The 26,225-nt window shown below is 34.4% G+C and overlaps 1 protein-coding gene across 1 annotated transcript; it reads right to left on the minus strand.

Annotated features, from left to right (window-relative positions):
- Window positions 1-3,911: 3,911 nt before the first annotated feature.
- Window positions 3,912-26,225, minus strand: LOC121391057. Its single transcript, XM_041522813.1, has 3 exons — window positions 26,121-26,225; window positions 10,440-10,839; window positions 3,912-4,065 (listed from the first exon to the last, which is right to left on the minus strand). Exons 1-3 carry the CDS (start codon window positions 26,149-26,151, stop codon window positions 3,912-3,914), a joined length of 585 nt encoding a protein of 194 aa, XP_041378747.1. The 5' UTR covers window positions 26,152-26,225.

Here is a 26,225-nt window from a genome sequence, read left to right on the forward strand (position 1 = left end):
GAAAAATAATATATACTTATTGCTGGCTTACCGAGATGCATATTATTACAGAACATTGCAATGCATGACTATTTTATCATCCCGCAAAACCCAGGTAGATTTGTTTCTCTAGTTCTAAGACTCATTCCTGACGTTACGTGTTAAGTATTACGTAACCACCAGCTTGCCAGAGGGCATATTCACTGGAATGGAACAAAATGGCTGCTCCTGTTACATCTAATAGCCACCACATTTAACCATTTTATTAATTAAATATAATAATATACTTGTTGATATTAAGCAATAATGTGCATTATATATCGTTGAATATGCATACCAGTCCAAAAGCATTGCTTAAGCATTCCTTTAGTACCATAATAGGACTATGCAAAGTCAGGGCTTCTAGATTATGGTAGTCCCATGCACTCCCATGGCTAGTGATATTCAATGTTGGGCTTGTAAATAACTACTATTGCCATGCCCAACGGCTAATAAAAAACAATTTGTGAAATGTTGCAGTTAAGTCTATTTTGTAACTATGAATATCCTGACCCCACCCCAACCCCCTAATGTTAGTGTTTTTAAGCTCTATCTCCCTCGATTAGATGACATATCTGATTATTACTATTATTTAGTAAAATTGTATTAACTTGAAGTAAAATAAAGCTCATTAATTTTTAATCATGGCTAGTAAATTAAAAAAATTACTGATCCCATGGCTAAAAAAATGTCTACAAGCCCTAGTAAAGTGACGTCAACATGTTTTGTTTCTTAAAGTTTCATGCAAGAACAATTAAATATGACCTATAGAATGGAGCTCTATATAGATTGTGAAATTTATTTATTCCCCACTCCCAAATGTTAATGAAGTAAATTTTAAAAGATGACACTTTAAATAAACGAGGCCTATATACATAGGCCTATTTTTACATACCTCTTCTACCATTTCTTGTAATTCTTAATTTTTTATTCCGCCTACTCTTGAATTGTCTTTGCTTATAATTCCTTTTTTTTTCAAGAAAGTAGAAAGTTGTACACTTGCCATTTTCTGGACCTCAAGCAAACTTGTATTGTTATGAACTATATAATCAAGACATTTGGGCAAAAACGCCGACATTGTTAATTTTTGACGAGAGAAATTTTGAAAAACATACTCCTCAGAAATTATTCAAAATTATGTTCATTTAGTTGTGTATGCATTGAAGGTCCTTTATCAATATTTATATATATATATTTATTAATATTACTGCAGTGAAACTCTGCTATTACCACCCCTTATTAAATGGTTTTATTTTGGGGAGATCTTAATATCGGATAAATAATAATCTATTACAATGAACTGTCAAGCCTAATTTAATGACGTTTGTGAGTTTGACCTTTATGTCCTTAAAGGAATGATCAGGCAAGGCTTTTGGACTCCGTCTGGTGTGCATATTCAACAATATTTAATGCATATTAGCTTAAAATGTTGGTATATTAATTTTCAAAATGGTAATGATATGAGTTGACTAAACAGTGTGGAGCGAGTTGGTTTTGAGGCGAGTTGACCTGCTCCCGTTAAATAGTGATAATTATGATTATAACTTGTGTTGTATGTTTATTTCTGTAGTGGATGTGATTATTGCTTGTACAGATTGCTGTCAGCTTAGTAATATTTTTTATTCCTTGTCATACGGTCATAAAAGCACCTTATTCACTTTGGTAAAACATTCCAGATGTTTGACTGTGGGTCCCGTGACAAAATAATAATTAGAATTTAATTACAACAGTTTGTAATAAAACTAAAACAAGTTCTGTTTCCTTCTTTTGTGTTGTTATTGTTTGTATGATATGATAACATGTTTTTAAAGTGCAATTTAAGTAAGTTCTTTTTTAAAACGAAATTCGGTCACTGGCCATTCAAAAGTTGTACGGGCGAGTCAAAGTGCTGCTGTGAGTGGTCCCATTGACCAGTCAAAAAATATCCCAAGTGCATACCCTGTAAGGTTTCCCAATATATTTAGCAACAATATGATATTTTAATCACATTTGGCGTGTTTACATTGGGATATTTGAAACAAGTTGAATATATAACGTTATTATTCAAAGTTGTTTGCGTTTAGTTTTTCAGTAGGTTTTTTTACATTTCAGGTTTATATTTTCAACTCTTAGATATATTTATAGCAAACAAAAGGACACCGATTTATATTAGCGCAATGCAATACAACACTATTCACAATAATTCCATTGTATATTTACATCACATAATATAATTTTCAGATATCTGCACACACATTTTCAAAGAAGTGGTTGTGTAACATTTTATTTATTACAATACCTTAAAAACAAATATGTATGTGTACCTGCTGGAACTTCTCTATTTAGAGTTACAACTCGTTGCAAAATAAATGTAGTATCAAAAGCTACTTTAACATGCATTTAAATGCTACACTATTGTCCCAAGATTATTTTAGCACTTTTTTGTTTTGTCTTGTTAAAAATATTACTATGAAAATAAACTATTACACATGACATATCGCATGATCGGTTTCCAAATCGTTTTCTTGAGTGGCACAGTTTGTCATTACTGCAGATGCATAAATATGCATCGTCATGCATGGCTAAGATGCCTATACATGGATTTTTCTCTTGGGTAGACTGTGTGCACACATTGATCTTATTTCGCTTTTATTTGTTGTAACAATGTGACAATTGTGAACTGGACTGAATGTCAAGTAAGCTAGGTGTTAAAACTTTAGTTTTGTTTGCATTTTTCTGTATTTTCCTTTTCAGTTTAAATAAAAATAAACCCAAAAAGAATGATACTGTTTCCTATAATTAAAAAAAAGCGGGAAAGGTGTTTTTTAGACTTGTTTTCGTAATCATCAGGGATGAAGTGGTCACTGCAGATCCTATCGCATCATGACAGTCCTTTCCATTACACATGGGTTCGGTTTATAAGAACCGCTTCCATGCCAACCCTGCGATTGTTGGTTTGTCTAAAGTTTGGAAAAACTGCAGCTTTGATAATTCCAAAGACTAAACAATGGTTTACATTTGAAAACAATCTCCAAAAGAATATTCCATCCATACAATTGAATTCACTGGAATAACATTTTCGCGTTTAAAAAACAAAACGTTTTCCAAATCAAATGTGTCAAAAGTCAGGTCAGGTCAGGTGTGAAAGCCTGTGCACAATAACGCTTTCATAGTATGCCACCTAGCACGTCACAGGGTCACACATGAATTAGCTAGAGGTTTTTTGGCAAGTGATGGGAAAAACACGACTTCTTATTGCGAATATATTAAAAACGGGTAAAAATTTTGGAATTTGTTTTATTGATACTTCATATATACACAAAGAAAAAAGTTAAGCACCCCTAGCCCCATTTGTAAAAACTGCAAATTATGTGAGGAATATGTCAAGAATGGTGAAATAATAGGAGGGTACAATGACAACTGTGACGTCCCACAACAGAACGACATGCACGTGCATCATGCCACCCATGCTTTTCTCAAAATGCAATATCAACACACTGCAATTGTTGACATTTAACATCACTGTCTTGTATTGTTGAAGTTTAATTGTTGAATATGACAATTGGACGTTTATCAGAGGCCCAAAGATGGCGTATTATTGGTATGCATGCAACCAGCATGACCTTCAAAAGTATAGGACGTCAACTGGGGTATCATTACACGGTAATCAGCAGACTGATACAAAAACACGGGCATACCAATGCTGTAAAGGATCTCCCACGGTCAGGGAGACTGCGCATGACATCACAGCACGAGGACAGGGCCCTGCGTCAGCTCATACGTCGTCAACCCTTTGCTATATCTCCTGTTCTAAAGAGCCAATGGTTACCCAATAGACGGATGTCAGCCAGAACAGTGAGGAATCGTCTGAAATTTGCGGGATTGAAGGCCAGAAGGGTCATGAGAGATGCCGTTTAGCGTGGTGTTTGGCTCAGAGAGGTTGGAATCTGAGGTCCTGGTGAAGAGTCCATTGGTCCGATGAAAGCCGGTTCCTGCTCCATGTCACAGATGGCCATTTGAGAGTTTGGAGGCATAACAATGCTGCCTACACACCCAGGAACACACGTCCTATGACCCCGTATATTGGAGGTTCAGTAATGGTTTGGGGTTGCCTGTCACATGATTGTACGCTGGGTCTTGTCACCATTCAAGGCAACCTCAATGATGATTAGTACATCCGTAACGTCCTGCAACCAGCTGTTGTGCCATTTTGACACCATCCACTCGCCACCAGACCTCTGTACATTGATGACAACACTAGGCCACATCGTTCCCGAGCAGTAACAGCTTTACTCCAAATTGAAGCTGTGACGAGCCCTGACCTAAACCTGCTAGGGAATGTTTGGGACATCTTGGGGCATTGAGTACAGACAGTGACCCCACTTGTACAGACTCTGGCACAATTAGAGGCAGTTCTTCATCGAGAATTGCAGCAGATCAGACAACTTACTGGAGGGATGAGACGAAGGATGGAAGCTGTCATCCGGGCACGTGGCGGGTTTACCCGCTATTGATGATTTGTGTCATGAATGTCATCTGTGGACTTCAAATGACATTAATCATCATCAATCATGATGCTGACTTGTGTTTCTGCCTCCATACTTATTGTGCCTCAGTTTTTGGCTCAAATACAGCATATTGGAATTCTTCTCAGAATTATGATTAAAATTTCAAAACTGGATACACTTGTTATGTTTTCTTACTGTCAAAGATGTATTCTTGCAAAACACATTTGTTTTTCCGAGGTTATGTTATCAGGTTTTCAACGCCAAACCTCGCAAGACAAGTCATTGTAAAAAATACAGGGGGTGCTTAACTTGTTTCTTTGTGTATATATTGTAAAAAGTATACGCAGATACCAAACAATAGTAAATTATGTTTTCAATAAGCCTGGACCTTTAAGAGCCTTTTTTTTTAATGGTCATTTGTAAAATAATTGTAAATATAAAACTATACCTTGACTAGAAAAAAAAAATACAATTTTTACCATGCCATGATAGCATGTTGGGTATGGGATACTCGGGCAATGTTTCCCCCAGGATTTTAGTTTTAGAACTGAGCACTGGATTGGGGTGAGAATGCTAGGGGGCTTTGGGAGCATTATAGTGCAATAAAATTTTCTTGAAAATTTAGTTGCATTTAGATGCATTCTGGAGTACAAAATATATGGGGGTCATGAACACTTATTATAGAAGTCTAAAAAAAGAAATTTCAGTAATATAATGTTGTTTATTATTATTAGCCAGACCTGTCAACCCTCCCGGATTCCGCGGGAGTCTCCCGGTATTTGATCAAATCCCCTTTACCTGTGCGGGAGACAGTTTCTCCTGTTAAATGACATTTTTGTAAGCATAAAAAAAATCGATCCTCTTTTTGTCAAAATAACAGAAGGGAAGTAACTCTCATTCGGAAAATGTCGACTACTTTCGGTTTCCGAGAATGTAACAGGCCGAATTGTCCCCGACTGTTTAACCTTTGCCGAAGTGAGAATTGTGGGATAGCCTATTTATATTGTTAAAAAAACACATGGAGTTTATAAAATGACGTGTTATTATAATGTTTGTTGTCATCGTAATGGCTACGAAGCGTGTTGCCGCTAATTTAGTTCTAATATTAATAACACCTCCCCCCCCCCCCCACCACTGGATTACATAATGCAACTATGACGAATCTGAACTGCCAGACTCCCGAGTTGACAGCGATACACATGCATGTTAAAATCACATGGTACACTTCAAGAAATTATTTTTGTGTTTGACATTGACATAAAGTTACTCACGGAAATGGGTATAATTCCGGTATATTTCACACGATGTTTTACTTATGATTAATGAAAATACAATGTTTATTGCATCATTATAATGATTTTAAATAAGTACCACGCCACCGTTCCTCATTATAGTAAAAACTGAATATTAATTTATAAGATTTATACAAATTTGTCTTTGGTACTTAGGTACACTAACCACAAATGATAATGTAACGCAACCTGTAAGGCTTTAAGTGTAATACCGTAAATGTACTAATTAATTTTTGTATTTCTTGTTCATGTTCTTGACATTTTTGGATAAAATAAATTTTTTTTAAAATATGTATTAAATCATAATAATATTAAACTTAAAAAATTTTTTTTTTTAATGCCAAGATCTAAGGTTAAGAAGTATATAAAGTATTCATATAACTTATTGTAATAATGTTTTTTTTAAATCTTGCGATTTTGGGTTAAATTGTGTGAATTTAAAAAATCTCCTGCTTTTTGACAAAATCTCCTGCTTTTTCAACACACACCTCCTGCTTTCTCTTGACTAAAGGTTGACAGGTCTGTTATTAGCATAATGTGAAATCTTTGATAAACAATAATTTGAAAAAGACGTATGGAATAAGCACAATAGTACATAATATCGTATAACCGGAAATTTTCGAGGATTTTTATTTTCGTGGGTTTCAAGGGTAAGTAGACAGCATCGAAAATATAAATCCTTGAAAATATTTGAAAAAATCAACAAATTCTATCTAAAATATTTATTGTGAAAACCATAACACACTTACAATTTACCGGAACATTTTATTTCCTGTCATGCGCAGTCCACCGGATAATAGTATAGTCAAGACAACAAGTTAGAATTTTAAAAAAGTTATTGCGTGAATCTCACTGTTTGTAGAATATAATGAAATATTTTTAAATTTCGTATATTGTTTTAATTGTCAATGTCCGCCCACACTGCATCACTGATTCTGGGGTGGATGAAAGCAGATTTCAACATTTTCTGGTGTATTTTTAATTCTGCCATAACTTTCATAATCCACCTTGCATGAATTGGTTTTATCGCCGAAGTACGCATTTCGATCTTGATGTCTGTTACAACTTCGCCGTCTTTCATAGCCAGGGAAACCTGCTTTGAATACCATGTGGTAAACTCAGACTTCATGGCATCCTTAAGTGGTTTGTTCACACATACGTCGTAATTGGCTTTACACAAAATCAAAGACTGATCATTTGTCTGTCGAATAGCATACCGGGTATCACAGTGGCCAATTAGGCTACAGGTGACTGTTCTATTGTTTAACTTTACACATCGGTGGTATCGAACAACTGGCAGCCGAGGTGAAACTTTAATAAACAATAGCAAGTATTCTCGCAACTAGACTTGCTAAAACTCAAAAATAAAATCACTTTAAATTTAGATTTGGCAAACGACGAAAATAAGAAACCTTGAAATGTTTTTATACCCCAAACCACGAAAAATTAAGACCACGAAAATGTCCGGTTGTACGGTACATAGCATATACATGTACTGCTGAATTATTTAATTGACCACAAGTTACATAAATGTTATCATTGAAGTTTTAGTTTTTTAATATAATTATGCACATGCAAAGACATACTAATATATAATAGTGAATTAGTTGAATTTTTTTTTAATCTGCAATTCATTTTTCAGCTTTATTAATAGTTTTTAACAAATAAATTATACTCAATAAATTAAAAATACAAGGCTGCAATCGATGTACACCCCCTCCCCGTTGTTGCACTATTTAAAAACATTTGCGAGTAACAGAGCTCATGTTTACTTTGAGCCCAGCCATGGCTTTTTGGGAGAGACTTTTTCTCAGCTATGAGTGTATAAATACCCCAGAGAAGTGTTTTGGGACAAAGAATGTTAAATAATATACTCACAATAATGACACTTGGGCCAAAATCCCTAAACATTTTTGAACCAATGCCAGCCATCAAAGAATAGCTCACAAGTGGAAAGGGATCTCACCACATCCACGGCCATACAAGTGGTCACTAAGGCATACATTGACACAATAATTATATTTAGATGAATAAGTGGACATGCACTACCAAACAAATAACAAAGTTTAAATCAACAAATGGACACTATTTAAAAAATAAAGTTTAAATCACTAAATAGAGAAGACAGTGGACAGACATATACATTTAGTACTTCCTGGGTAAGTGTTGTAACCTATTGGCAAAATTCTTTATTTATGCAATTGGTAACACAATTGGTTACCTTAAGAAGTATGGGCAAGTGGAAACATGTATGGGGCATCGCTTGCCCTGTGGAAATTGATTTTTTTTTTTTTTAATTTAACCCCTGCTTGTCGTAAATTACTGTGTTTATTTACACTGTGGATACAGGAGTTGGTAGGAGCCGACATCACTTCATCCCAAGCTAAAGTACCGGATGCAAAGAAAACTAAACAAAATGGCTGCCCCAAGTTAGCAGGAATAATCAAGTTTTTTTTATTAACTCTAAAATTGTGTTTTTCATTTCTTAAAAGTGTCAGTATGTGTTGGTGGTTCGGGTATGCATCTTCCCAACACTTAAGGCTCATATTTGACTTATCCTCCCCTTTAATTTGCCATTGTGCTCCTAGAGTGTCTCCCTTGCTGCTAATCGGAACAGTAACCCATGAAGTGGCGACAGCGGGTTTCCTCTCAAAATCTGACGCCATATAACCGTAAATAAAATGTGTTGAGTGTGTCGTTAAATAAAGCATTTCTTTCTTTCTTTCCTAGAGTGTCCTCAAATGTTTTGTGATGTCCTGATTTCATGCCCCTCAAAGGCAATACCGTAGATCTTTGCCTATAAGTCGAATTTTTTTCACCCAAAATTTATTTTATAATTTGTGGGGGTCGACTAAAAAGAGGGTAAAAAAATTTCACCCAAAAATATTACTGTTTTGGGGATTATTTTACAAGTTTTATTGTTGAAGTATGCCTTGTATTTATACTCAAATATGTTAATTTGACACATTTATTTTTTATAACCTATTTTTATTGGCATTAGAACGGTTTTGGTTATGCGAAAAGGCGTGCGATCTCACTCACATGCCAAGACAACAGTCCACTTAGTTAAAATAACAGTCATCACTAATAGCAAAAATGTAAACAATACTAACTACCTGTTGCCTGAGTTTATTTTGAAATCTGGTCACTAGCATTAATGGTTGTTCAAACAATGTTTTGTCAGTGATTAACTTCATGAATATTAGGGGTGCAACGATACGGTCAAAACCGTATTGCGATATATTGCGATATAAGAAACTGTATTGCAATATGTATTGCAATATGGTTGATATTATTTAAATTTAATATTTATGGGTTGTTTTTGTAATGAAAACAGAAGCCATAACTTTTTAATGATCTTTATTAGTTTTAGCTGTCAGGCTAAATATTTTAGGCCATATTTTTATGTTTTAACACAATACTAGTCTACTAGAACACCGGTATGACGGTGTCAAACTATTTATAAATTGTCACATTCGGAAATCCTTACTATCGGGCTTTTCCGAGGTTATTAGCCGAGGTATTTTGAACGATCGGCCGAAGTATTTTGAACGATCGGCCGAAGTATTCAGAGTTCAGTGAAAAACAGCAAAGTGTGATTCTTATTTGTTGGTTTATTTCTTTGAAGATGATAGCCGTAGCCGTAGCCGTATTCCAACGTAAATGAACAATGAATGATAATGTGTAAGTAACAAAACATTTATTTATAATTATTGTTAACTGGTTATTTTCATTGGACTTTTAACACGTTTTGTTTAGAAGTTAGAACCCAAGTATAACCGACCTATCACTTCGTATGCCAACAAGTAAGCCGACTACGCTTGACGTGATTGTTACATTTTCTGTCATCACCAATTAATAAAATGATGTGGTTTTTGTTTGTTTGTTTGTTTGCCTATTTCAAGTCAAATAAGATACAAGGAACAAAAATAGCGTATAAAAATCGCGATACGCAAAACTGTACCGCGGTTTGTATCGAGCTGATCAATTATCGCGGTATACCGGTATACCGGTTTATCGTTGCAGCACTAATGAATATTACTGAGCTTTCCCTTAAAATAACTTAAGACTGATCTCTGCAGTTTACTAGAGCATCATTTGGTACAAAAACCAGTGTACTTTCCAGAGTTATCCTCCTTACATGTATTAATATGGCGGCAAAACATGTGAAAAAACGATGATACATGGACTTTCAGTTTTATCGTAGTGATCTGTTGTCAGTGTTTACAAATAAAGTTGTTGTCTGTGCATAAAATCATGCTGTACAGTGCCATACAGTAACAGTCAAACAGCTTTCACTATCTACTAAGGGAATATTTTGTTTTGATGCAATGTGGGTTGACTGGAATATTGCGATGAACAAAACGTGAAAACCGAAGTTTGTAAACTAATTTTCTTTTGTTCAAAATATTGTACATTATTTTTCTCATGTGCTGAAAATAAGAAATACTTCAATATTTATAAGTTGTTTTTCATGGGTCGACTTATAAACGGGTCAATAAACAAATACATTTTCAGGGCTGGAAATTAGGGACTCGACTTATAGGCGAAGATATACAGTAATTGTAGTGCCCCATCTAACAACAAAAACCCAACCCTGATAATAGTATAAACAGAAAACTAATTTTATACTTGTACTCACTTGTGAACATTTTTAAAATGATTTTTAGCCTTTCTGGTTGTCTTTTTTTCATCAAACAGATCCACATCCAGTTTGACATGGGAACTTTGACCAACATGAGAAAATACACCAAGATCCACTTCCAATCCTAAACCAACAACAAATTCTGTAATTGATTTAGTCAGCTCTCCGTTGTGAACAACTTTCCTTATTTCTTCAAATTCTTCCAAAGAGGATACAGTCAGAGTTATTCTAAGTTCTGTAGATATTTTGACCACTCTGACATTTTCATATGCTTGAAAACATTTGGTCAGTAAGTGGGTTTCTTGTAAGCATTGATACACAGTTCTATGGTCTTCTATCTCCTCATCGTCTTTACCACTGTCATGTACAAGAAGAGGATCAAGACTTATATCAAATTCTGAAAAAGAAAAAAAAAGTTTAACAAAATTATTACTGATATGGTTTAAAATAAATTGCAGCCATTTCAAGGAAAAGTGTTACTTTAAATGGGCAAAATGTGAGAACACAAAAATCAAAACTGCATTATTTACATGTATGAGTACTCATATGACATAGCTAATGTTTTTTGTTAATTATTGTACAACGTACATAAATGACAGTGAAAAAAAATATATATTGTATATAATTTTCATAGTTTAAACAATATTGCACTTTATTAGGGACTCCTTATTAGTTAGGGACATTATTGTACAGTGAATATTGGTCCCATTTTGCTGAATATACAAGAGGTGAATATCTTTTTTACATTGCATACTTTTTTATTCCTCATGTGATACCCGGTAAACAAAGAGTACCAGTGAGGTTTATGATACACCTGTCAGGAATTTGATGGAAAACAATAGATATTAATGAATATGTTACAGGTATGATTCAATACTAATTATGTGAAATGTTTGCAATGGGATGGATGAACAGTTTGTATTGGACCAACTACATGTGAGGTTTGGTGGTCGTGTATGCATCTGTATGCAAGATATGGTCCGGACAAGGATTTACTGTTATGTGTAGTAACCATGAAAAGTAGGTCACCGTGACCTAGTAATAGTATGCGACACACCACCATCCCAAGTTGTTCCTACATGTGAGGTTTGATGGTTCTGTATGCATCTGTATGCTAAATATGGTCTGGACAAGGATTTACTGTTATGTGCAGCAGACCGGGAAAAGTGGGTCACAGTGACCTAGTAATAGTACACGACACACCACCACCCCAAGTTGTTCTTACATGTGAGGTTTGATGATCCTGTATGAAAGATATGGTCCGGACAATACAAATTTAACAGACGGACATACTTATAGACAGACAGACAGACGTACGGACAGATGGAAAACACCATACCATAATACGACCACATCATAGACAGGCATATAAAAAGACAACAGATATCTATAAAATACCAAAATATTGTTTTGGCATTTTTTGATAACCATGCAGTGGTCAGAGTGTGATGACAACATATTTCAGCAAAACGATACATGCATGTGATGATCAACTGCATGGAATCTTGAACAAATAATTTGAATGAGAGTTGTCTTTATTTTATCGGGCTATTCGAATATAGCCAATCTATTAATTCATCATTAAAGACATATAAATTTATCCTGCAATCACTTTATATATACACTGGCAAGATAGGTCACTTGACATAAATCACTTGACATAAATAAGTCCGACTCAACTCTAGATTTTCAATAAATTATTGGTTTCAATAAATAACATTTATTATGCATGAAAATGTATGGTAATGAACTGTTGAGCTGAAATCACACTGATATTCTTCTCATATAAGTACATGTAATTTATTCATGCCATGTCAGTAAACAGGTCACAATGACACACTAAAATAAAAACCTATAATTATGGTAGGCCATTAAAAGTAGTTGGTAAATTATGAGTTGTAAATATTAAAATTAAAAAAATATTTAGCCCTAGAATGCATTAACATAATTTTTGTTTTTTTAAGTTAATGTTTATTAATTTGTTGCAAAAGTTATTTGAGTCATTCTGCAGTAACTGGCAGATTTCAGGTCCAATTCAAATAAAATTTTGACTACTTTTTGTCTCTATTTTTCTTCATCAGCTTGGTAGATTAGTATCATTAGTAAATAATCATAATAGCAGCAGTAATCTATCTGGCCGATTTTGATTTATAATTTATTGAAATCTGCATGGTGTCCCATCTCAGTGTCATCTACGTCACGACATGTAGGCTTTCTTGAACTTCCATTTATTTTGTTTCCCATATTATTTAACCTAATAATGTGAATCCCAGTATATTTACATTACTTTGTAAAACTAATATTCACATTTTGTTTGATATCTTAGACATAACTGAACAGTGTTCAGGTTCTCGAACTGTGACAGTCTGTAAAATGTCAGGCATTCACCGTAACCAGATGTAGATAATCGCTCTATCCAGATACTTTTAATTTTAATTAATGCAGGAAATTGTGTGAAGTTAAACAAGTGCATTCCCTCTGGACACCACTATCTTTCAGTTTGATTAGTTTTAACAGTTTATACTTGTTAAGTAAAAATATCTGTTGTGACTCACCGTGACGTAGATGACACATCGTGATGTTTATGACATTTGTATGCATAATGATAGCCTTAGGACTCATGGGGAAAAGTAATAACACAACTGTTCAGTTTCTTTGTTATTTTCATATTTATTTGTAATAAATAACTGGAAAATTATTGATCCCACACATAATCTTTCCATAATTAACTCAATAATATTTAATTTTTTTAGACTTGTAGGCCTATTGGACAGCAAGAGGGTTTCCCTGAATAATTTACAGCTAAATATAGCATGGTCACCATCTTTGTTTCTTTGTCAGTTGTCTGCAAAGGATCATAGAAAACACTTACACATAAAACAGTGACGTCACTATAGTTAATGCGTGTAACAGACTCCAGATTCTGCACTAAAATACTTTTGTTTCCTACTTGGATTTGGATGTAATTTTGTATAGGCATATAGCTGAAGGTATAAACTTTATTTTTCAAAGCAACATTTAATAAATATTTTGGCGTGAACCTCAATTATTGCAACTTTGATATAGCACCTTTAATACTAAGCAAAATCTTAGAATACCAAAAGTCGATTCTTATCTAGGTAACAGATTGTTCGCTTATGTGACACAGATTTTAATGACAGTTTTTTCCAGCTGATACTATTAGTTTAAACAAAAATATTGTATTGCCTTTCATTAAATAATAGTTTATTTGATACTTCATTACTTGGTAAAGTGAGTTTACCATGTAAGCAATTTGTGGGCACTAGTGAAATAGTGTATTCTGCTAAGACTCAGCCTAAGTGGTGTTTATTAAATTTGAGCAAGGTTCTAGCAAAGGTTTACCTCTTGGAAAGTTAGCTTGGTTTGAGCAAGAAAGTATAGGCAAAACTGTTACAGTGAGATAGAGGCACATGTATAGCTGTCAGGGGTGGGGAAAAGCCCTTTTTTTTCGGTCTGGGACCGATTCTCGATCTCTGAGACCAAATTTTTTTTTTTTAAATGTGCTAACCTAGACATCAGTCTCTCGTGCATGATTTAAAATAATAAATTAATAGTGGTCAATATGGCTGGTGTTTCAGACGTTTGTGATTTTAAAGTCTGCCTAAGTATATCGCCAGTCACTGAAGTCTGACCTACAGTAGTGTCAATCAACTGCCACTAGGCTACACATTTGTCAAAGTCCCTGAGCCGGTCAAGAGATTAAACAGACGTTAACGATAGCACCATCTTGGTTTAGAGAGCCATCAAGGTATTATACTCCAATTAAAACAAAGGACCCAGAATTTGCAACTGGTTACAATCAACACGTGTCAACACCTGTGTACGGAGCTCTGTCGGATCGAGTGTTCTAGTCCGAAGCAAGAGGCTTTTGTGCAATACAAACTGCTTAAAAATAGCATAAAATATACTGAGATAATCTATAAATGTATTTATTGTTGACTGTTCAATGTAGTGTATCCAATAATTATAAAGGACTTTAAAATTAACAAAAGGTTTCCACTTTTTTTGTTAACAAGTGGGAGTAAGCAGAACAGCTACATGTACTGGTTATCTCAAGAGCCAGTAGAGGTCAAATTTCATTCAATCAGTGATGACGTTATTACTCTCTTTGTCTAAACATGTGCTAGTTCAGACTGTCAAACGCCTCAACGGTGCCATCTTTTATTAATTTTCAGGACACAGTACTGAATACTCGTACTTTTTATACATATATGGGAATTAAAATTCATAACTTTTATTCTTTTTTATATTATTTATTCCATTATCATGATTATGTAAAATATATACAATTTGTGGGGGGTTTTCACTGATGTGATAAAAAAATAAAATAAAAAAGTTTCATGTTTTCATGTTTATCGTTTCGCTTTAATGATTCAAGATAAAACTATACAAATGTCACTATGATTTTTAAAAAAACTATTTGGCAAATATCGTCTTTTAAATGTTTTTCTTTCTCTCACCCCCCCCAGTAGTAACGATAGCAAGTGGGACTGATTGACAATTTTATTTTTTCCCATCCCTGATAGCTGTTTTAATTAATATATATATAGAGGTTATTACCAGAGTGTTTTTCGGTATCATCAATATCATAAATTAGGAATAAAATTTGTATTATGCAAGCCTCTGGCGAGCATAATACATTATTTTTATTCCTAATATATGATATTGACGATACCGAAATACACGAGGGTAATAATATGTTTATCATATAAGCTCAAGCTTAATACAACGTGTTTTTGTAAACTGTACATGCATCTTTAATTCCAGTCCTCCATTACTAGATATTCAAATGACGTAAGAATATGTGGCGCTGTGTATTTTTGAATGAAAATGACGTCAAACTCGAATGACGTCATTTTAGATGTCCTTACATCAAAATAAAGTTATGCCTAATGTTTTTTGTTTTCTGAACGCTGGACAGCTTTCAGTGTCAAACTGCCATTGAAATGTTTTTATTTGATGACTATGAATGCATACGTCAATCATGGAGTGTCACCCAAGTACGTTTGCTTAAATGTCAATAAACCAAGTGACGAGACCTCGACTAATTTACATCTAATTTGCAAAGTTATCAAATTCTCAAAGTATGTGATCTGAAAAATATCACATACTTTGATTGCACTGAAAATGTAAGATATTATATGATATATATATCCCCCTCTAACACCCCCCTCCCCCCCCCCCCCAGCCATGTGTTGGTGGAATAATGGACAGAAACAACTAAAAACTTAGGAGATAACCATATAATTTTTTTTTAGATTTATGGGTGTTATATCCATTTGATCCAGCAAATATCATTTTTAACTGAAGATGTTAAAAATGAAACATTTGCGGTCATCAAATAGACAATAACACCTGCAAATCTTTAAAAAAAAAAAAAAAAAAAAAAAAAAAAAAAAAAAAAAAAAATCCATACGGTTATGTCCAATGTAAACTGATTCGTTTTTCTATGGAACTAATTGTATATTTGGTATTTCTTGAAAACAAACCGTGAAACCCCTCAAAACCGGACAGCCAAGGGACCAAGAAAAAAGTCCGGTTGTGAGAGGTATTGGGTTTACAGAAGTTTCAGTATTGAGGTAAACCGATTGTTGGTTGGTGTTCTCTACTGATATTGTAATTAATAAAACTGCCAAAAAAACAGGTACACTTTCGAACTTTCAAATTATTTTATGTTTATCATCAAGTGATAATTCAACATAGCTGCATTTCATTGCGGTAATCATGAGACATACATGTAGGCTATGAAAAGGAGCTTAATCAAATTCGTAAGTTAATCTAACTTTGTACCAATCGAGCTCAGAATAAAGGGAGTACATGTGTTTCCTCCAGTTATTTAAACATCAAAGCTGTTAATTAATCCCTTAATTGGTATTTGTCAACTGCACAACAGTGACACTGGAGCGCTCATGTAATTAGCTCTGCATACGCAATCACGTTATCGGCTGAGTGGGTATTCAAAGTATAAGTAATGCAGTAATGATTGACGTCGGTGTGACCGTCCGGTTTTCTGAGGTAAAATTTGCATTAAAGGAACACAATGGGACCGGATAATTTCGTCCAGTGCAGTTTAGAGGGGTTTCCAGTTTAGAGGGGTAAATTTTAGTGTTAAAAGATATGAAAATCACTGGATCGTGTAAAACGTCTGGTTTTGAGGGAATTCCGGTTTACTGAGGATCCGGTTTTGAGGGGTTTCACTGTACATGCATGGCTACAATCTAACTGTAGACCCGTGAACCATCAACATGACCAGAGCCCTCAAAAGTACCCGGTCTCCGGCGGCAAATCGCCGCCTGAAACAGCTTTTGCCGCCGCCTACTTTTCGTTGATGGTAAAAAAAAAGTGCTTTCTCTTCTTTAATAAAGTCTCCTACAAAAGGGATCCAAAAACAAGGTGCCAAAATAGTTGTTTATTTGTCTTGAAACGCGATTAGTTCACATCGAAATTTTTATCAAGCAGCGTTACCGTTTTGGGTGATGTCGTTGGTTCGTCGTTACACGTGACTTTCAACATGGCTGCTAGAAAATGTAGGAAGCTACCGGTTCCGACATGCTCCAATAACCTTTTTCAAATGTTTCTTGGGGAGGGCCCCCAGACCCCCCACTTTACCCCTGCTATCATCACTGTTGTAGCCTGCTACTTCTTAAACTATTGAGGGCGCTGCATGGCCTGTTCCAATTGCTAATGACATCACTTTCGAATGACGTCATTAGCTTTGCAGATGTTATTTTCATTGGATCCCCGAAAAAGAATGTAATTAACCAATAACAATACAGAACACACTTGCCATCAGTTTTACAATATATTGTAATTGGCCAGTCTTTACCCCTTAATGAAGGTGTGTGTGTGTGTGTGTGTGTGTGTGTGTGTGTGTGTGTGTGTGCATATGTGTTTGCGTGCACATGCATCACTTAAATCATTGTGTATTTCATCAACTGGGTGAGAATAAATTGTTAGAAGTATGCTGTTTTGGGAATACATGTTCTGGGAATGTTGACAAATTAGTGTAAAGATTTTAAAATTAATTTGTTCAAAATTAATAGCAATAGAAAGAAATTTTTATTTAATGATGCACTCAACACATTTTATTGAGAGAGGAAACCCACTGTCGCCACTTCATGGGCTACTCTTTTCGATTAGCAGCAAGGGATCTTTTATATGAACCATCCCACAGACAGGGTAGTACATACTATGGCCTGTGATATACCAGTCGTGGTGCACTAGCTGGAACAAGAAATAGGCCATTTTAATATCAGTGCCTATACATGTATCTTTGTTATATGATGGACATTGTTTCATCTAAGACACACTCAAAATGTCGGCTATCATTTCAACAAAAACAAAATGGCTGTTGTGGATATTAAAAAATGACACTATCACAAACTTGCAATACCACATGGAAATAGTAGTTTTATGGAAATTCAATGTTTCTAGCACCTCGAAGAAGTCGTGACGTAGATGACAAAGAATCTGGGGACATAGATTTGTTTAACTAAAAACTTTGATTATTAAAGATATTTAGTATCTAACAAGTCCTTTTGGACAATGAAGCAAGGTTGGAAAAATCCCGTGCCCGGACGCCTGGGATAACCAGATTTCATGACAGGGCAACCAGTTTTGCTCATGACATAAGCCCGGCTTATTTAAAAAACAAAATCACATCTAAAATAAAAATAAAAAAATCCCACCCAGTATGCTCCCACCCAGTATCCTCTCTAGCAAAATATTTGAAATTACTATTCAATTACTTTACCAGCCGCTAATCCACACATGTTCACATGACCTAAGCAAACTTCAATCAGCCGCCAGCCATATGACTCGGACATCGCAAAAGCAATAAACGTGATGCACCGTGTCTGTTTTCACAGTGAACATACCGTATTTGACAGGAAATTAGCCCATGTCTTTGAATAAGCCCCCTCCATTTTAATAGCATTTACGAAATTAGGCCCTTATTCATAAATAAGCCCACCCCCAACTTTGTCACCTTAAATAAAATAACAGAAAATGCAAGTTTGCTCTAAGTTCATTAAAAAGGTCATATACCTCCTGCAGACAATTAAACACAAATGTAACACAATCTTTTACCACCAGTGAGATTCATCTGATTAAAATTAGTTCTACTGGTCTACCAGTAGATCTAACAGCATTGCGTGGACTCCCATGTCCAGGTGACATTTCATCTATAAATAACAATTTAAATATTGACCAATTACACTTCACCTTTTATAGCGTTATTCGGGAGCATAAAAATTCTAAAAATATCGGACGAGACTAGTTATGCAATAGGCGAACATGTTGGTCTATTTCAACATTAAAAAACAGGGGAAAAGTGCAGTAATAAACTCTGGATTGTATACTATTATAAACAGATTTTATGGTTATACCATCACATTTTTTTTTTTTGTCTTGAAACGAATTTTATATAAAATTTTATATTGAAATTAGTTTCTGGCATACTTCGTAATTCAACTGAATCATTTCGTATACCCTCGGCATAATCCCAAATGTTTTCAAATTCTTTTCAAATCATTGGCATGATTTTGCAAGTAAAGTTTTGATTGGTCGAATGAAAGGTCAACTGGACATGATCTCCAACTGGGTGCTGTTAGATCCACAGGTAATAGTAATTAACCAGTGGAGCTAATTTTAATTATATTGAGTGAGATTTAGCAGTGCAACAATAACAGCGTGTAACATTGTTTTTAATTTCATGTCTGCAGTATTTCTTTGAAGTACCCAAGCCCAAATCTGAACTAAAACCAATATCTATTTTTAAAACCACACTGGGTCTGGTGTTAATGCTAATAATAATTAGGCAAATACCTTCTTCTAATATTGGCTAAGAACAATTGCAATGACCTAGATTGACAACTACATGTATACTTAGCTGTAAATTTAAGTGTAAGCTGGCTGTCTGTGTCAGAAACGTGTATATGTTACAGTCAATCTGTGAAACCAGTCATTACGCGTAATGCCTAAACAAATCAGTCATTTCGCGAAGTGCCTGTGATCACCAGGCGATACGCGAAATGACTGAAAATTCCAGGCATTTCACGAAATGACTGATAATCATGGCCAGCCATTACGCAAAATGACTAAAGTGATTCAAGTCTTATTTGTGACACTTGTATACAGGCTTCTGGTCTTAAATATTGATAAAATCACATTTTAAGAACAAACAAGGATAAGTATATTGACTATACGATTTAAAAATACTACTTAATATTAATTATTATTCACCTTTTGCTATGACTTTCATCTCTATAAAACTAAACATGTTTCTGGAGTTTACTCATAAGTTCTTCTGTTGCAACCAGTACATGGCAGAGTCCTTTGAAGATAAATTTAAAACTAAGCCTTACATAAAGTATGAAGTTTGTAGAAAAGTGCTAATTCCAAAAGATGCACATTTCACAATGCTAGATCTTAAAACAGCAGCAGCTGATAGTGGAACAAAGAGCAGACATACCAATATGTTACTATAATTATTTGAGACTGACTACTTGGTAACATTCAACCTCATATTCATGTACAACTTCTGAAATGATTTGATTTGAGTTTAAATAAAGCGTTACATTAGGACTTGAGTGGTGTGGTATTATAGATAGCACTTTAGTCATTTTGCGTAATGGCTGGCCATGATTTTCAGTCATTTCGTGAAATGCCTGGACTTTTCAGTCATTTCGCGTATTGCCTGGTGGTCACAGGCACTTCGCGAAATGACTGATTTGTTTAGGCATTACGCGTAATGACTGGTTTCACAGATTGACTGTAACATATATATTACAGTCAATGTGTAAAACCAGGCAATCTGTAGAATGCCTGAAAATTTCAGGCAATCTGTAAAGTAACTGATTCACTCAGGCAATCTGTATATTAAAATAGATTGTTTTTTCAATGGATTAGAAGTCCATTGAACATGCATTCATGATAACTTTTGATGTTAACCTGTTTTAATCTATTAATTCTATACTTTGAAAAAATAATCGTAACGGTTAATTACCTTAAAATAGATTGCTTTTTCAATGGATTAGAAGTCCGTTGAACATGTATTCATGATAACTTTTGATGTTAGCATGTCTTAATATGGTATATGAATGTTTTTGCAACGGATTAGAAGCCAGGGTAAAGGTGTTTCTCCATAAATACAGTATGGATAGGCAGGCATATCATTGCTCAGCAATGGCAAAGTTAATGGATGTTCGTTTTAAGGAATTACTTCTAGCAAAGAAGGCCAGTGATACAAAGTTAGTGCTTATGCTGAAAGAGGAATATTTCCAAACAATGGATGAGTTGAAGGAAGCTTGTTCGGTCAAATTAAAAACTGTTAGACAATACTACATTCTAGGACGGTACGAAATACTCCAATGTGGTGATGTGGAGAAGTGAATTCGCAAGTGTGCCAACTCGGCAGAGGAACCAATATACTTTGTGGACATTGATGAAATGTATGACATCATTAAGCATGCTCACATTTCAACTGGACATGGAGGTCGCGACAAAATGGTTAGGTTTTTGTCTAGATATGCAAACATTACAAGGGAAAGCATTGAACTCTTCAAGTCTCTTTGCACTGAGTGCCAGAAGAAAAGAAAACGTGCTACAACAAAAGGGGTTGTCGTGAGACCGATATTATCAAAGGATTTTGGATCACGAGGGCAAGTGGATCTAATTGATATGCAATCCATGACAAAGGCACCACACTAGTGGATCATGGTCTATAAAGACCATTTTACAAAATACTGTGTCCTGCGCCCACTAACATCTAAACGTGCAGTAGAAGTAGCCTTTCAGTTGATGGACATATTTCTGCTCCTCAGTGCCCTTCAAATTCTAGAGAGTGATAATGGCAACGAGTTTACAGCATCTGTCATCACAGAACTCAAGATTCTGTGGCCCGATCTCCTCATGGTTCACGGCAAGCCTCGGCACCCTCAGAGTCAAGGATCCGTTGAACGGCTGAACTGTGATGTGAAAGATATGTTGATTGCATGGCTCGGTGATAACAACTCAACAGACTGGCCTATGGGATTGTGATTTGTTCAATTCCAGAAAAACTGCAGTTATCATTCTGGCATCAAGCAGACACCATACAAGGCCTTATTCGGTACTGATACACGAATTGGATTGCGTACCTCTGTCTTACCAACTGACATTCTGGAACGCATGGTGTCTGAAGAGGATCTCATTGCAGCATATGCTACAACAGACAGTTCATCAAACATGGATGCTGCAGAATCTGATGGACCTGAGCAGGACAGTCAACGTCACCAATGATATTCCCGAATCCTTGTCAGGTATGTTCACACTGTTCGTCACTATATGGCATGCTGTGTATGATGTTATCACCGTATAGTATTACTTTCCAATGAACCACTTTAAAATTAATTTTACTCTGAACTAATATATTATATATAGCATATTATTACTTTTTCATACACAACAAAAATAGTTCACCACTATGCCACAATTAGTACTATTAATAATATGTTATAACAGGCTTTTTGGTTAATGGATGACAAGATTTTTTCTCGGTGTTTTTTCATGTAATAAAAAGTAAACTGATATATGTATTATCAATACTTAAAAAAATATTTAACAATGTTTTATTTTACATCTAGAACAACCAGCTCAACTCTCAGTGCAGCAAGAGAACATCTATATTCAACGTAAGCAAGCAGCTGATGGTCAGATGGCACAAGCAGAACGCATGGCCAAACGAAGTCGTCTGGAGCATGTTGCTGGTAACCCAGGAGACAACATGACCATTCCTATCCCTTTGGTAGACAGTGGTAAAGGGGATCCTCGTAACATCATGGGTGTGATTGTTGATCGAGATCAAAATGACTTGTACTGCATTGCAGTTCACGCAGGACTACTTAAAGGACAATACAGCAGGAACCAGTTTGATTTATGTAACCAAAAGTTATATACTTTAAGTGACATGTGTACCGACATTGAGGTGGGACTCAGACATGCAGTGAAAGATGAGACACAGACCTGTCAACCCTCCCGGATTCCGCGGGAGTCTCCCGGTATTTGATCAAATCTCCTTTCGCCTGTGCGGGAGACAATTTCTCCTGTTAAATGACATTTTTGTAAGCATAAAAAAAAATTGATCCTCTTTTGTCAAAATAACATAAGGGAAGTAACTCTGCCTTTTTTTCTCATTCGGAAAATGTCGACTACTTTCGGTTTCTGAGAATGTAACAGGCCGAATTGTCCCGACTGTTTAACCTTTGCCGAAGTGAGAATTGTGGGATAGCCTATTTATATTGTTAAAAAAGCACATGGAGTTTATAAAATGATGTGTTATTATAATGTTTGTTGTCATCGTAATGGTTACGAAGCGTGTTGCCGCTAATTCAACAGGCTGTGTTGCCATATAAAAAAACCTATCCAATTTAGTTCTAATAACACCTCTGAATTGTAAAATGTCTTCCCACTGGATTACATAATGCAACTATGACGAATCTGAACTGCCAGACTCCGAGTTGACAGCGATACACACGATGCATGTTAAAATCACATGTCACAGCAAGACAACGAAAAGATCAATTAACTGTATAAACATACTTGTGTCAGTTTGTGTGTTTGTATGTTTGTGCAGTAAAATGTTGGTTATAAGGGTACACTTCAAGAAATTATTTTTGTACAATTAAAAAATGTTGTGTTTGACGTTGACATAAAGTTACTCACGGAAATGGGTATAATTCCGGTATATTTTACATGATGTCCGTAATGAGGTTTTACTTATGATTAATGAAAATACAATGTTTATTGCATCATTATAATGATTTTAAATAAGTACCACGCCACCGTTCCTCATTATAGTAAAAACTGAATATTAATTTATAAGATTTATATAAATTTGTCTTTGGTACTTATAGGTACACTAACCACAAATGATAATGTAACGCAACCTGTAAGGCTGTAAGTGTAATACCGTAAATGTACTAATTAATTTTTTTATTTCTTGTTAATGTTCTTAACATTTTTGGATAAAATATTGGGGTTTTTTTTAAAATATGTATTAAATCATAATAATATTTAAACTTAAAAAAAATAAAAAATAAAAATAATTAATAAAAAAAATTTAATGCCAATATCTAAGGTTAACAAGTATATATGACATTATATAGTATTCATATAACTTCTTATAATAATGTTTTTTTTAAATCTTGTGATTTTGGGTTAAATTTTGTGAATTTAAAAAATCTCCTGCTTTTTGACAAAATCTCCTGCTTTTTCAACACGCACCTCCTGCTTTCTCTTGACTAAAGGTTGACAGGTCTGATGAGTCATTGGGTGGAGGTCAGGGCTATGCAAAATGTAATTGTGCTATTAGTGGCAAACGATGCTCATCAAACCGCTGCAAGTGCTACAAGGCAGGTGTAAAGTGCAATAGCAGATGCCACTCCAGTCTGACCTGTCTAAATAAATAAATGTATAGAAGTGCTATTTTGTAAATGTTTTAATGATGTATGTGATGTATGTTTTAATGCATTTATCTCAAATCTGTAGTAAAAATATTCAAATTGTTTTAATGATGTGCATCTATGTATGTTTTAATGTATTTAACTTAAATCCGTAGCAAAAATATTCAAATTGTTTTTAATGATGTATGTGATGTATGTTTTAATGTATTTATCTCAAAACCGTAGCAAAAATATTCAAATTGTTTTAATGATGTACATTGTATGTGATGTATATTTTAATGTATTTATCTCAAATCCATAGCAAAAATATTCAAATTGTTTTAATGATGTGCACCTATGTATGTGATGTATGTTTTAATGCATTTTCAGGCATTCTACAGATTGCCTGGTTTTACACATTGACAGTAACATGTACACTACTGAGTTTGTTGTTAATTGCTGTTGTACCTGTGCGTTAAGTCTTCTCAGCATTAAATTTTGGATGTAAATAAACAGCACTGGTAAGTAATTGTAAATTAGAAAGTGTGTTTCTGATAATTAGATACTAGTAAAAAAAAAAAAAAAAAAAAAAAAAAAAACATTATTATTTTTTTTTAATTATTATTTATTAATAACAAATGGAACCCTAATTAATAGATGCGTTATTGAACAGTTTTTTGTTTTTCTTCCAGGTTCATTTAATTATTATTTATTTTATTTATTATTATTATTTTTTTTTTAAACAAAACTGCATGTCCCCCTAATATTCTGAGAATAAGCCCACCCCAGGCTGAGACAAATAGGGTACTTTAACAATTTATCAAAGGTGTTTTCATTTCTCAAATGATGTCTGACTTACAAATGGACATAAACAGAAAGGATTAAGGAAAGAGGTTTCCATTGTAGAGGAAGTTGTGTTGGTCATTATATACATATATACACTACCGGTAAGTACAGACAGCACAGACACAGAATGAAAATATCCTACCTGTACAAACGATAAGATGCTTGTATTATATATATTCTTTATTAATAAATGAGACAAATGATAATGCTTATTTGTAGTTTATTATTCTTGAAAATAATTATCAGAATCTGAAATATAAAGCATAGATAATACTGTATAAGAATATTTGGGGGCCAACAGAATATGATGCTGGGCTACCACAATTTAGGCGGGCTCGAAAATATGGTATACTTAATTTCACCAGTAAATGATGACTTTCATTTTTTCAGCAAAAAATAAAAATGCAGGATTAAAAAAACCCCCAACATTATATGATATCCCGGTGAGATACTGGGTTCTTGAAGTCTGGTATCCAAAATTAAATTCTGGTATCCCCAGGATATCGGGATACCGTTATTCTCGAACACTGCCTTCTCAGGGAAATATTACAAGAAAATGCCAGAAATATAATTTACTATCTCAAAATAGTGTAGATATTAGAATGAATTATCTGCTAAGATGATTCAAACATAAATATATTACTTGACTTCTTTTGTTTTACCGAGTTATTCAGTACTAAAGTTAGGGGACACCAATTTGCCCTGTTACTGCAGAACGACTCAGTTGTTTAAAATTGCTGTAGGTGATCATTTTGCTTTTGATAAAACCATTTTAAAGTTATCATAGGTAATAAATGTTTGAATTAAAATCCTGGGAATGGTTGAGAAAGTTACGAACTAGTCATTTGGAAAACATTTTTAGCTCTTGTCAGGAAGCATATATTCTTTTTAATTTTATACCCAGCAAACACTTAAAGGGACATTCCTAAGGGACATTCCTGAGTTTGCTGCATTGTAAGATGTTTCCAACTAATAAAATATTTCTACTAATAAACTTACATATTAAATATATTTTCTTGTTTAGAATATCAGTGTCTGTATATTCAATGTGTTTTTGGTCGTCTTAATATTTGTAAGAAGCTCAAACTGGATTTTGTCTTCAAATAATTTCGTACGTACGAAAAAATAATATTTTAGGAAATAAAATGAGATTTAACCTAGTACAAATATTAGAACAAGCAGAAACAGGTTTAATATACAGCCGCTAATATTTTATGCAGAAAAATATATTTGGTATGTAATTACAATTGTTAAAAAGTCTCTGTTAGTCGATAACATCTTAAAAATTGCAGCAAACTCAGGAATGTCCCTTTAAGAAATATGTGACGACAAAAATGCTGGCTGCCGTCTATTAAAGACATGTCTCTAGACAATGTTTAAACAAACTTACCAAACGGCTGCCCACTGCTTGCAGCTGCCATTGTGGATGATATTCTGTGACTACCTCATAATTTAATCAGCATTGTGAGGACATCTGTTGAAGTGCTAGTTTTCT

Source organism: Gigantopelta aegis, unplaced genomic scaffold (genome assembly GCF_016097555.1).
Source record: "Gigantopelta aegis isolate Gae_Host unplaced genomic scaffold, Gae_host_genome ctg1361_pilon_pilon:::debris, whole genome shotgun sequence".
Classification (NCBI taxonomy): domain Eukaryota; kingdom Metazoa; phylum Mollusca; class Gastropoda; order Neomphalida; family Peltospiridae; genus Gigantopelta; species Gigantopelta aegis.